The 13886-nt window shown below is 44.2% G+C and overlaps 1 protein-coding gene across 1 annotated transcript in view; it reads left to right on the top strand.

The window, feature by feature from the left end:
- The first annotated feature begins 2525 nt into the window (after positions 1-2525).
- The window catches only part of LOC122334901 (kinesin-like protein KIF6), a 62267-nt gene continuing 50906 nt past the window's right edge, over positions 2526-13886 (top strand). The window contains exon 1 of the mRNA XM_043232784.1: positions 2526-2548. Within this exon, the coding sequence (XP_043088719.1) occupies positions 2533-2548 (16 nt within the window). The 5' untranslated portion in view covers positions 2526-2532. The remainder of the gene's footprint in view (positions 2549-13886) is intronic.

Here is a 13886-nt window from a genome sequence, read left to right as displayed (position 1 = left end):
CGTAGTTTGAAGAGGGTTTTAGACTGACCTAATGATAATGACAAGGAGGAAAGCAGGTGGTTGCGGCCCTCTGTGGACCTTGAACATCACTTTAAATTGAGGTTTGTGTTGTTTTAGATTCTGTGGCAACACAGACTTCTAAGCTTATGCATGGTGTGCCTATCCATCTAAGCCTATCTGTCAGTTCCCTGTGGAACTCTGTGACTTGCAGGTTCTGGTTCATTTACCCCTGTCTGAGGTCTTTTTTTGAGGGTTTAGGCCAAGGAGAAGTTGATGCTGGTCAGTCTTTGGTGGTTAAGGCTGGGTGTCAGATGTACTTTGTTGCAGCCCTTATTTAGTTTGCTTAGAATATATGATCTAAAGCAATGGTCACTTTGTTAAAAAAGAAATGCTGCAGCAGTGTCATAACCTAGGGGGCCTGTTAGCTGCTTAGCAGAGATACATCACATACCTCAAGGGGCACGCTAGGACCTCGAGACAGTTATCGCTAGGACTGCTATAGTACTATAACAAGAGGGAGGATAGTGAAGGTCACATAAAACTAAAATAAGGTACCATTGTAATAACAGTAAAATGTCCAAATAGTGTAATAATGAGACCAAGAGTGAAGTGGAGAGTACACTTACACTGGAAGTTAGTCAGGTGCTAACAAAGCCATGTAAGGGCTTAGCTAAATGCCTGTGCAACTGCTACAAAGTTAGTTTTGCTACTAGTGTTGGGTTGTAGGATTCATTGCATGGAGCAACATGTGTAAAGTGGAGATGAACTTACACTGCTATAAACATGCATGGTAATCATGGCAGTTGAAACATGATACGGGTTAATTTGCCAATCAATACAGCATGTCCACTTTACAGGTAATGTAGGAATTACATACTAAAATAACACTACAAATTTGATGACATAAATGTTTCTCAATGAGCGGATCACAATGAATGCCAATTATAAGTAACATTAGGCCTTAAACTGTGAAAAGATCTAACAATCTAACAATAAGATATAATCAGATATAATCAGATTTTTATCATAAACTGCATGTGTAAAATGTTAATAAAAATGAATGACAAATAAATGTTTAACTATTGACAAGGTTCTCACAAATCAAAATACTAAGTGCAAACTATAGCAGTAAAGTAACTCTAGCAGAAATTTACATTGTAGCCTGTGAAGGTCACACTTCTTGTGGGTGATAGAGCCAATGATGTCTTTAAACTTTGGAGGGAGAGTTTTGTGTTCCCTTGTTACCTAGCATGGTAATTTGTATATACACTGGATTGGAGGCTGATAGACAAAGATTAACATTAGATATCATGCTAGATCATGTGAAAACTAATTAAACATTCAATAATGAACATGGCTTAATTGTAAAAGATATTAACTAGTGATCTACTGGCAAACATGCATAAAACAATACAATAGCAATGTACAATTACACAAGAGCAATAATAACAACAAATACACACAACCTAAAAATATACATGTTCATTCAAAGGAAGGTTTTCTTAAAACTTAATCAAGAAATCAACAAACACTCTGAATGGAAATATGCAATTGGATGAATTGACTGGAAATGACTGGTAAGCTTTTCATAACTTACATCAAAACTGAAACTAGACAGGCAACTGTAGTTAAACTTATTGACCTCATTAACATTAAGTCAAAAAGTTCATGATTTTGACATATTACTCAAAATTGGGCCCACCTCGATTTCAATTTCAAGAGCATTAATTATAATTCAAACGAGCTGACAAAAACACCACCACTGCATAAAAAGCTGAAGTAAGTTCCTCCAACTTAAGAGGTTTTAAAGCACATGCTTTCGGATACATCATTTCAACATGTGAGCTGCCACCTCAGTAGTAGAAAATCATTGACGCCTTTGGGTGACCAGGACTTAGATGATCAAATGGGATGGGATGTGACTTCTGTATGATCACCCGTGACGTGGACTTGAATTATCTGGAGCAAGTTTCCTCCGCAACACCCAAAGTGAATGAGAATCTGACAAGCAACAAGGCAAAATCCAAAAACTGTAATCCAAGGGCAAGGCAAACAGGTAATCCTTTGCAGGCAATAGTTTAGGCAGGGTACACTCCAAAGTCTGAATTGGCAGTACAAAGGGTTGGACCCAGTCGACACAATAGTTCTGGGGCATGCAGCAAACAGAAAAATTAAACACTTTAGTTAAACAGGCTATATGACTAAACTAGACTTGTAATGTAGTAATGTAGCTATTGCATAGGGCAAAAAAATGATCACCATTTGTTTTTCCTTGTATCACACAGTCTCCAAGATGAAACAATTATCATTGTTATAAAATAATCATTGTCCTTAATTTAAATTATCCAGGTATATTAGTGAGCATGCTTAAAAAGGAAAAGAAGAAAGTTCAAGATGTCACTCAATGACTGGCCCAGATACACAATCAAAACCCATCAACCTACAATTCATCTTGGTCACCACAAATAATACATGTGAAAAGAATGCAAAATATGACCCATCTAATGATTACACACATGTGTTCAGCATTTGATGACCAGAAAAATAGGTGAGTGATCATAAACAAGATATCAATCAGATATTATATATACTATTCACTAATCAGTATTTAATAAATAGTTCAGTCATGAAACTCTAGATTGTTGCAGGCTGATCAGTTGTTGTTCTCTGAAACCCTACACCTTTCCCCAGCTCCACTTGTATAAATTAATCAATCACTTTCATTTATATAGTGCTTTAATAATACAGATTGTATCAAATAGGAGAATAGGATGATAAGAACGTATAATGACAAGATTTAACAATTAAGCAAGCTCCCAACTAAGCAAGTGAAAAACCTTGGGAAAAACCAGGCCTCAGATGAGGACCAGTTCTCCTATGAACAGATGGCCAGCAAACAGCGCACCTAGGTTCCCTAACTGATAAAGAAAAATTAACAGAGCAGCCTAAGTGTTAGACAGAGTTCTAGGTTACTTACATGTGGGCTTTTAGGTCCAATAATTAGGCACCTCCGCTTTTTTTCAGAATTTAGCTTTAGAAGTTTCCCAGCCACAAAGAAATATAGAGTAAAATATGGAGTATCATCAGCACAGCAGTGAAAGCTAACACCACATCTCCTGATAATATCTCCCAGAGGTAAAATGTAAAATGTAGCCCCTAGTATTGAGTCTTGATGTACTCCATATTTCACTTGTTAATGATATGATACCTTATTTGCTGCTACAAACTGATAGCGGTCAGATAAATACGATTTGAACTATGGTAAGGGGGTTCCACTAATGCCAACATTGTTTTTTCTAGTCTATTCAAAAGAATGAAATAGAATGAGAATAGTCAAACAGGCAGGGGTTGGTAACAATAGCTAAAACATCACAAGGCAGGCAGAATTGAAAACAGAGTCAGGCAACGGTCGAGGCAGGCAGACAGAAACGGAGTTGAAGTACACAGGCAATAGGTCAGTGGGTAAGCAGCAAAAAAGCGATAATACAGAGCAAAGTCACACATTGGAAGACAATAATCGCTTAGAACAAATGCTTAGAAATTACCAGCCGGAGCAAGGATAACGCCGCAGTATAGCAGTCTAATGAAGTACACCTGGGCAGGTGATCAGGGCTGAAGAAAGCGAAAATGGAGTTCAGAGGGCTAATATTCTGGGAAGGGTTCCCCTCCGGTGGTCGTCGGACAGAGCCACAGAGAAGCGGTTCATGACAGGTCTAAATCCTGATTGGAAATCCTCACAGATTCCATTTTCTCTCTAGAAGAAATATAATTGTGATGATACTACCTTTTCTAGTATCTTTGACAAGAAAAGGAAATTGAGATTGGTGTCACACCCAGGCGTGAACTGGGGTCTCTGGTGCGGTAGTATAGAGCACTACCGCTGAGCCACAGGAGAGATTGAGTAGGACCCAAACGAAACACTACAAGCAGGATCTCAAAAAAGGTAGATTTATTAGAAAAAGGTGGGCCAGCAGAATCTAACAAAAGTTCTTCTCAGATCGAGGCATTTAACAAAAGAGCAAAATAAACAGGAGAAAATGAAAGTTCCACGAGGAAAAAACCTAAACCCAAGAGTTCTAACAAACAGGAGAGATAAACTCCAGGATACCTTACTCAGGTTGTTTGGGAAGAATTAGAGAGCAGGCAGAAAACACAGGGTGACGGCTCATAAACCAAGTGAGGAACCCAGGCAAAATACATCGCTAAATACACTGAGGGGAAACAAAGGCACAGGTGGCCTGAGTGAGGCTTAACAAGGTCACACGAGGAAGAAATAAGGCAAAGGGAACACAGGGGACCTCTAGAGGCACGGAGATACAACAACAGCAAACGGGATATGACAGGACCCCCTTTAGAATCGACTCCTGACGCCTTCCAGAACCCTGTCCTCCGGTGCGAAATTTCCCGAATCAAACTTGGGTCCAAGATGTCCTTGGCTGAAACCCAGAGCGCCTCCGGCCGTAGCCTCCCAGTCCACCAGATACTGCAATGGAGCTCTGGACCCTCCGTGAGTCCAGTATCCGACGGACTGTGTAGGCTGGCCTGCCATCGATGATCCTGGGAGGTGGAGGGGGTCTGCGAAGTGGAGCAAATGGAGAAGACAAAACAGGTTTTAGCAATGAGACATGGAATGCTCCGGGTTAATTCTAAGCTAACGAGGAAGGAACAAACGATATGAAACAGGGTTTACTTTCCTTGCTATTCTAAAGGGCCAATGTATTTCTGGGACAGCTTCCTTGATTCAAGCCGAAGTGGCAGGTTCTTGGTGGCCACCAGACTCTTTGACCAACTCGTAGATTAGGGGCTGTCCACGGCGGCGATTAGCTTGATGCTGGTATCTCTGGGAGGTCTGAAGAAGGGAATTCCTAGCTTTCCTCCATCTGCGACAGCATTGGACAAAGCGCTGGGCCGAGGAACACCGACCTGAGATTCCTCCTCTGGGAACAATGGAGGTATACCCGAACTGGCATTCAAAAGGGGACAGTCCAGTGGCTGAGAGGAACGGAGGTATTGTGGGCATACTCTGCCCATATGATGTAGGTGGCCCAAGAGGTGGGGTTATTGGCGGCCATACAGCGCAGGGTGGTCTCAGATCCTGATTAATTCGTTCTGTTTGGCCATTAGATTCTGGATGGAATCCAGACGATAGACTGACGGTGGCCCCAATCAGCTTGCAGAAAGCTCCCAAAACCTAGATGAGAACTGGGGTCCTCGATCTGAAACAACATCCAGGGAATTCCAAACACTCGGAAGACATGGACCATAAGGAGTTCAAGCATCTCTTTGTACGATGGCAATTTGGGCAGGGGAATGAACCGTGCGGCCTTAGAGAACCGGTCCACCACCACCAGGATGACCGTGTTTCCCTGGGATGGGGAGTCCAGTGACAAAGTCCAGAGAAAGATGTGACCATGGTCTACGGGGGAATGGGTAAGGGATGGAGCAGTCCCTGAGGTCGTTGATGCCCAGACTTTCCCTGGCTGCACACAGGGCAGGCCTCTACATAGATCTTACATCCTTCTTGATTGATGGCCACCAAAACCGCCGTTGGAGGAAGTCAAGCGTGCGAGCTGACCCTGGATGGCATGTTAAGGGAGACTCATGACCCCACTGCAAGACCCGGCCCCGGACAGAATGAGGAACATACAGGGCGTCCCACGGACCTCCTCCTGGATCTGGTTCCTGGGCATGAGCCTCTCGCACCACCCTCACCAGGTCCCACTGAAGGGGAGCAACGATCCTAGACCTCGGAATAATCGATGCCAGAGGCTTCTCCTGTGTCTCGGGAGAGTAGGCTCGGGACAGGGCATCTGGCTTGGTGTTCTTGGTGCCAGGTCTGTAAGACAGAAAAAACTGAAAACGATTGAAAAACAGGGACCATCGGGCTTGCCGAGGGTTTAGCCGCTTAGCCTGCTGGAGATACTACAGGTTCTTGTGGTCAGTTAGAACCTGGAAAGGATGCTGTGCACCCTCTCGAGCCAGTGGCGCCATTCCTCCAAGCAGAGTTTAACTGCAGCAATTCTCTATCCCCACATGGTAATTCCTCTCAGCAGCGGACAGGCGACCAGGACATGAATGCACAAGGGTGTAACTTCCCATCCTTCCCCTTTGTGACAGAATGGCCCCTACGCCCACCTCAGATGCATCCACCTCCACCACAAAAGATATCTCAGGATCAGGGATAGAGAGGATGGGGAGCAGAAGTAAAGCGCGCTGAGATTCTCGAAAGCCTCTCCTGCCTCTGGACCCCAGTAAACTTGACTCCTCCCTTGGTCAGTGCTGTCAGGGGCCACTACAGAACTAAAGTTTTTAATAAACCTCCTATAAAAATTTGCAGAAGCCAATAAAACGTTGTACCTCCTTGACTGTGGTAGGAATAGGCCAGTTGAGGACAGCTTCGACCTTCTTGGGGTCCACTTCCACATGGCCAGGGGTGATGATGAACCGAGAAATTGAGCCTGAGTGACGTGAAACTCACATTTTTCAGGTCTTACATAGAGATGGTTATCTAGAAGTCTCTGGAGAACCCTACTGACATGCCCCTCATGTTCCTTCAACGAGCTAGAAAAATTAATATGTCATCAAGATATACGAAGACAAATTTATCAAACATGTCCCGGAGAACATCATTTATCAGCGCTTGGAACACTGCAGGTGCATTGGTGAGGCCGAAGGGCATTACAGATACTCATAATGTCCAGTGGGATTGTTAAAAAGCCGTCTTCCATTCATCCCCTGCCGAATCCTCACAAGATGGTAAGCATTGCAAGATCAGTTTAGTAAAACGGAAGCCCCTTGTAGTAGCTCAAAGGCAGTGGCCATGAGAGGAAGAGGATATCGATTCGGACTGTGATCTTGTTGAGTCCCGGTAATCAATGCACGGCCTAAGACCTCCATCTTTCTTCCCTACAAAAAGAATCCTGCTCCAGCTGAGAAGTAGAAGTACGAATGATGCCGGCTGCCAAGGACTCCTTAATGTAGGTATCCATAGCTTTGCGCTCAGGGGAAGACAAGGAGAAGATCCGACCTCTGGGAGGACAGGAGCCAGGTAGGAGCTCAATGGCACAGTCATAGGGCGGTGAGGTGGTAAGGAGGTGGCTCGAGACTTGCTAAACACAGCTTTAAACTGATGATAAGAACTTGGGACTTTGGACAGATCCACAGATTCTTGAAATATAGAACTAGAGACTGAGGGATTCTGAGGTAGACAGGTGAGAAGGCAAGTAGGACCCCAGCTCAGAATGGTGCCAGCGGACCAGTCTATTCGGGGTTATGTCTGTGCAGCCAGGGGTAACCCAGGATAACAGGATACTCTGGTGAGTCAATAAGATAAAAGGTCTCCTTCTGCTGGTGTTGATAGATGGTGAGTCGTAGGGACTGAGTGGCCTCTGTTACTCTGCCCGGCTTCAATGGTCTGCCATCCAACGCTGTGACTGCCTGGGGATGAGGAAGAAGTTGAGTAGGAACCCCGAGTTTCTTAGCCAAGGTTAGATCCAGGAAGTCACCGCCGCACCAGAATCGATCATGGCCTGGACCTGATGTTGGTGGCCCTCCCAGGCCAGAGTGGCAGGTACCGCTAGCACGGTGTTAGCAGGAGGAGCTCTTATTTTCCCCATCACAGCCTTCCTGGAGCTGGACGGGGACCACCGTTTCCCGAGAGCTCGGGGGCAACTGGAGCGGAAGTGGCCGAAAACACCACGCGCAGTACAGGCAACGTCGCTCCGCATGCGACGTTCCCGCTCAGTGGGAGAGAGTCTGGAACGACCCAACTGCATGTCCTCAATGGAATTATGACCTAGTTCAGGGACTGGGGAGACCTTGGACTCTGGATTACAACCTGGGGAAAATGATCTGTTCACAGGTAGTTGGGAGTGTGACACCTTGCGGCGGCCATCTTTCGCGCTCTCTTAGCCGATTGTCCAGACGGATGGCCATCGTAATTAGGGACTCGAGATCAGTAGCAGGTTCTCGGGGTGGCTAACTCATTTTGTAGAGGCTCAGACAAACCTCCTAGAAAGCAGTCCATCAGTGCCTCGTCGTTCCACCCACTCCTGCTGCAATGGTCCGAAACTCAATGGCAAAATCTGCAGTGCTGCGAGAACCTTGATTAAGAGAAAGCAGGCGCTTGGAAGCTTCTCGACCACTGACTGGGTGATCAAACACTTGCTTAAATTCTTTTTGAAGGCTGTGTAGGATTCACAACAGGCATCCTGTGATTGCCACCGCAGAGGCCCAGGAGAGTGCCCTGTCTGAGAGAAGGGTAATTATATAAGCGATCTTGGCTCGCTCTGTTGGGAAACTTGAGGGTTGGAGCTCGAAGATCAGAGAGCACTGGAGTTAGAAAACCCTGGCAGGAGCTCGGATCCCCAGCAAATGGCTTGGGAGGTGGCAATCTGGGTTCTGCAGCTAAAGTGTGCGCGTTGCAACTTGGGGCGGCGGCGGGAGATACTATGGCAGAGGGCGGTACTGTGGCAGGGGAGTCGGTCAAAGAGTTGGTGAATTGAGCTCATAACATCAGCAAGAAGTTGAGAGTGTTTAGCCATTAGCTCCTCCTGATGACTGAGAACAGCTTCATGACGTTGGAAAGACGACTCATGTTGCGCAATCACTGCAAGGAGGTCCTTAGAGGCAAGTGTCTCTGGGTCCATGGCTGACTTGGTTTTCTGTCACACCCAGGAGTGAACTCGGGTCTCTGGTGCGCGGTAGTATAGAGCACTACCGCTGAGCCACAGGAGAGATTGAGTAGGACCCAAACGAAACACTACAAGCAGGATCTCAAAAAAAGGTAGATTTATTAGAAAAAGGTGGGCCAGCAGAATCTAACAAAAGTTCTTCTCAGATCGAGGCATTTAACAAAGAGCAAAATAAACAGGAGAAAAATGAAAGCTCACGAGGGGAAAAAACCTAAACCCAAGAGTTCTAACAAACAGGAGATAAACTCAGGATACCTTACTTCAGGTTGCTTGGGAAGAATTAGAGAGCAGGCAGAAAACACAGGGTGACGGCTCATAAACCAAGTGAGGAACCCAGGCAAAATACATCACTTAAATACACTGAGGGGAAACAAGGCACAGGTGGCCTGAGTGAGGCTTAACAAGGTCACACGAGGAAGAAATAAGGCAAAAAGGGAACACAGGGGACCTCTAGAGGCACGGAGATACAACAACAGCAAACGGGATATGACAATTGGTCTGTAATTTACTAAGTCTTTGGGGTCAACATGTGGTTTCTTAATGACAGGCTTAACTACAGCCAATTTGAAGTTTGTGGGGACATATAGTAATAACAATGATGACTTATTAATAGTCAAAATAGGATCTATGACTTCTGAAAGCAGCTCTTTTCATAGTGTAGATTGAATAGGGTCTGATATGTTGCTGATTTAGATGATTTAACAATTTTGTACAATTCTTCCTCTCCTATAATATAGATTTCCTCAGGAAAACTTCCACTCATTCTCTAAAGCATAATCTGATGTGATATTTTTAACTGATGGATTACAATTTGTATCTTTGATAGTATTTTGGAAGTAAAGTAGTTCATAAAGTCTACTTTAGTTCATAAACTACTGCAGTCTTGGGGAATGTAAGTACCTGTTGAAGCTTTATTTTTTTGTTAATTTATGCACTGTATTGAAAAAAACTGTTTTTGAATAAATTTGTTTTCTTTTAAAAGAGATGGAAAATAATATGATTGAGCAGTTTTTAATGCTTTTCTGTACGACAGGATACTTTCCTGTCAGGCAATACGAAATACTTCTAGTTTTGTTTTTCTCCAGGGCTGCTCTATATAGGGTGCGAGTGTGCTCATTATACCACAGGGTCAGAGTGTTTTCTGTCATCTTTCTTAAGCAAAAGGAGGAACTTTATCTAAAGTGCTAGAAAAAATAGTGTATGGTTTATATTACATCATCAAGTTTTTTCTGCTGTATTGGATGCATTAAGGAATTGAGATAAATCAGGGAGATTACTTAAAAAGCACTCTATTGTGGTGGAAGTTATGGTTCTACCATACTTACAATAAGGTACAGAATTTACGGTTTTAGCTATATAGAGTTCACATAAGGCTAGATAATGATCTGAAATATCATCACTTTGCTACAGAATTTTCACACTATTAACATCAATTCCATGTGACAGTATTAAATCTATAGTATGACAATAAGTAGACACGTGTTGTCTAACCCCAGTAGAGTTCAGAATGTCTAAGAATGCTGATCCTTATTAATTTTAATTTCATTATAAACATGGATATTAAACAATTAAGACTTTATCTCCAGCCAGTACTAACTTACTAAATAAGAAAATCAGCAAAAATCTATGTAGTACCCTATATAAAGTAGCCAATATAAACATGCCATGGATTTATCGCTAGCATGTGTTTCTCTAGATAATGTTATATGCAGCACCATAACTTCATATGAGATATACTTAAAGCTTGCCTTATGAGAAGTACTGAGGATATTGATATAAATTGTGACAACACCTCCCCCTTTACCTTTTAGACATGGCTCATTTTCATAGCAGTCATTTTTTTCAAATCATTTAAATAAAGTGCTTTTCAGAAAGCAATCGTATATTCAGCAAGCATTAGCATTAGCATTCAGTATTTTTATTTGTTGATCAATTAAATTGTTGCTTTTAATTTGGTCTGGATGTTTTCTGTGTATTCTAAATCAGGGAACAGACACAGTCTTTATAGTGTGATATCTAGGTGAAAGAGTCTCTATGTGCTGAGAGTTAATTGCCTTCTGTTGGACTGTGGAGGCTGGTGCCTCTATTTTCTTTTTCTGTACAATAGAATCGACAACTACTAGAGCACTTTCGTCAGGTTTCTCAGTGGGTGCATCACTGAGTGAGGAGAACCTGTCTGATGAACAATAATAGGCACGTAAACGCGGGTGGGAATGATAGTGATAAGCTGACTGGCTTTTTATGTTATTTGTGCAGCAGCAATATGTCTTAAAGGGTCATGAAACCCCAGTCTTATTTTTCTGAGATTTTAGGTGTTTGTGTTGCATGTCATAGAAAACAAAGTTAGCATCCAATAAATGGAATTGTTAGAAATTGTTGGATTTTTATCTTTTTATCTTTCTTTTATCTTTTATTTAAAATCTTCATAGTGCTGATGTCACAATTTGACAATGGTCTGTAGTACATTTAATGATGTGTCAGTGTCTATTAAATTATTCTTGAGGCTTTAGTGTGTCAGTGTCACAGTGTGGTTTGCGAGAGAGAGCACTCCACAAGGAAAAGTAAACTTAAACAGTTTTAATCTACTAGGAACAAAATAAACAATAAAGTTACAGGCTGGCAGGCAGGCAGGTAGACAGGACACAAAACTACATGTAATAAAAGACGAGAACCGACGATAAAACAAAAGCAAACCAGAACATAAATACACACAGGAATTAACTAAACTAATAAGACACACCTGAAGACAATGATACAATTAACAGGAACGGAAGGTAGGGCACACAGAGCACATGGCACAAGACAAAAACAACAACAAAAGAGTCCACATGTGTGACAGTTAGTACCCTGGACTGTTTCTATGGGTGTTTTCATTCTTCATGTGTGACCTAGTTTCTGTCTCCCGTGATTGTCATTATGTTCAGGTGTATATCCTTAAGTCGTTACCTCTTCCCTTTATAAGTTCATGTTTGTTGAATCATCTGGTCTTGTCTATGCAACGTGGTTGTTTGTGTCTGTGCCTTTTGATTTTTTGTCTTGTAATAAGAGTTTGGCACAAAGACAACTTTCACTTAGTCCAGGAGTGTCCAAAGTCTGGGCTGTGGACCAAATGCAGTGGATGAATTTCAACCTGCCCGCGCCATTATAAGTGGGCGCGTCAAGCATAATTGACAAAATCAGCGGTTTCATGATGTCAACACGAGTATGACAGCACAAAATTTAAAACCAGATACTACAATAAAATGCAAGTTATAACAATTTGATAATCATATTGGTGTTTTAAGATTTTCTAAATGCGCCAATAGCAATGCGCTACTTGTGTGAACCACTCTGCATGGACCACTACAGTGGATATGAAAAGTCTACACATTCCTGTTAAAATACCAGGTTTCTGTGTTGTAATAATGTGGTTGCATAAGTATGCACACCTTCTTATAACGTGGGGATATTGTTGTGTTCAAAATTAAGCAATCATGTTACCTGTACATGTTGCCAGTACACACCTGTCATCATTTAAAGTACATTTGATTAACTCTGAATAAATGTCAGCATTTCTAGTAGGCTTTTCCTGACTTTTTCTTAGTTGCATCTATGATGAGCATCCCGAACTGTCATCAGCGTCGCCCTGGAAATCAAGGAGGAGCACATGTACACACCCATCACTGGCTGATCGGACACAGCTGCTGCTTGTCACCCGCCGGCTTTAAAAAGCCACGAGGCACTCCAAAGGCTTATTGTGAACTCCATACAGGCTGCCACTAATGCGACTCCCTTTTCCTTACAGACAGCAGCGACTCTCCAGTCATGGAGGAACTTTTGAAAACGCTTACTGAGGTCAGCATCCGCCAGCACCAGATCACTAGGTCCCAAGTGATGACGTTGAGGCATATCTTAATATGTTCGAGACTACCGCCACCACTGAGGGCTGGCTCACTCACTTTGCCCAACATTGGCTACTAGAGGATCCCCGTCAGCCAGTCAGGTAGTGGAACGTGTCATTGTAGACCACTTCCTGCGAGCCCTCTCGTGGTTCCATCACTAAGCAGGAACCCAGCGACCACAGCTGAACTGGTCGAGGCCGTGGAACTTCATCAGGAGCCGGGGGAGTGAGTGCTGCCATTTCCAGGAGCAACGCACGCCGGAGGGCACCCGACGACCTGTGCACAGGCCAGCGGTCCCCTCTGCCCAAGATGAACCAATGCCCATGGAGGAAAGCTGGCAGACTGCATCGTACATCAAGAACCTCTAGGAGCTCCTAACGTGAAGGTGGAGGTGAAGGTGAACGGAAAGCCCTACCGAGCCCTCGTCCACTCAGGCAATGCCGTCACGCTCATCTGGGCAAACCTTCTGGTTCTTCGACCCACCAGACGAGTGAACCTATCAGCCCTTTTGTCCACCTGGCCCCTGGAAGTCGGCCTTGTCAAGGACCTACCCGTACCGGTGCTGCTCGGACGAGACTGCCTGCTAACCGCCACCTTCCAGTGAGTCCCCCTCCCAAAACTCTAATGTCTTCTATGATGTGTTCCCAGGTCCGGGTGATTGAGGCCAAGGAGGTATGGCCTGGGCCCCATCCTCTCCCACAATTCCCTGTCCAAAACGGCCTGTTGTACTGTGTGGCCCAGTGTAGGGGGGTGGAGAAATTATTGATAGTGGTTCCCCGGTCGAAGACAGAATCGGTCTTGGAGCTTACGCACACATCCGATGGCCGGGCACTTGGGGGTTTCCAACATGTGCCAAAAGATCCGGGATCGATTCCACTGGCCTGGCATGGATGCTGAGGTGAAGCGCTTCTGCTAGGCTTGCCCCACGTGCCAGTTGACAGCTCCACAGACTCCTCCTCCCAGCCCGCTAATACCACTTCCCATTATCGAGGTGCCCTACGAGTGCATCTCGATGGATCTGGTAGGGCCGCTGCCAAGTCTGCGCGGACAATAACACATCCTCGTCATCGTGGACTATGCCACCCAATAGTCAACAGCAGCAGCAGGCAGCCCACCAGAAGGTCGTTGAGCATGTGAAGGAAATGAGGGAAAGGATAGATTGTGTCATGCCATTAGTCCAGGAACACCTGAGCCAGGCGCAACAAGCTCAACAACAGCGGCACTATAATTGGGCAGCCCAACCACGGGAATTTCAATCAGGAGATAAAGTTCTGGCCCTTGTTCCCACCGCCGCAGGTGTTCCTTGCCACCC

This window comes from Puntigrus tetrazona, unplaced genomic scaffold (assembly GCF_018831695.1).
Source record: "Puntigrus tetrazona isolate hp1 unplaced genomic scaffold, ASM1883169v1 S000000682, whole genome shotgun sequence".
In the NCBI taxonomy this organism is placed as follows: Eukaryota; Metazoa; Chordata; class Actinopteri; order Cypriniformes; family Cyprinidae; genus Puntigrus; species Puntigrus tetrazona.
The sequence above is the reverse complement of the archived record's forward strand: the minus strand, read 5'-3'. Positions and strand labels throughout refer to the sequence as shown.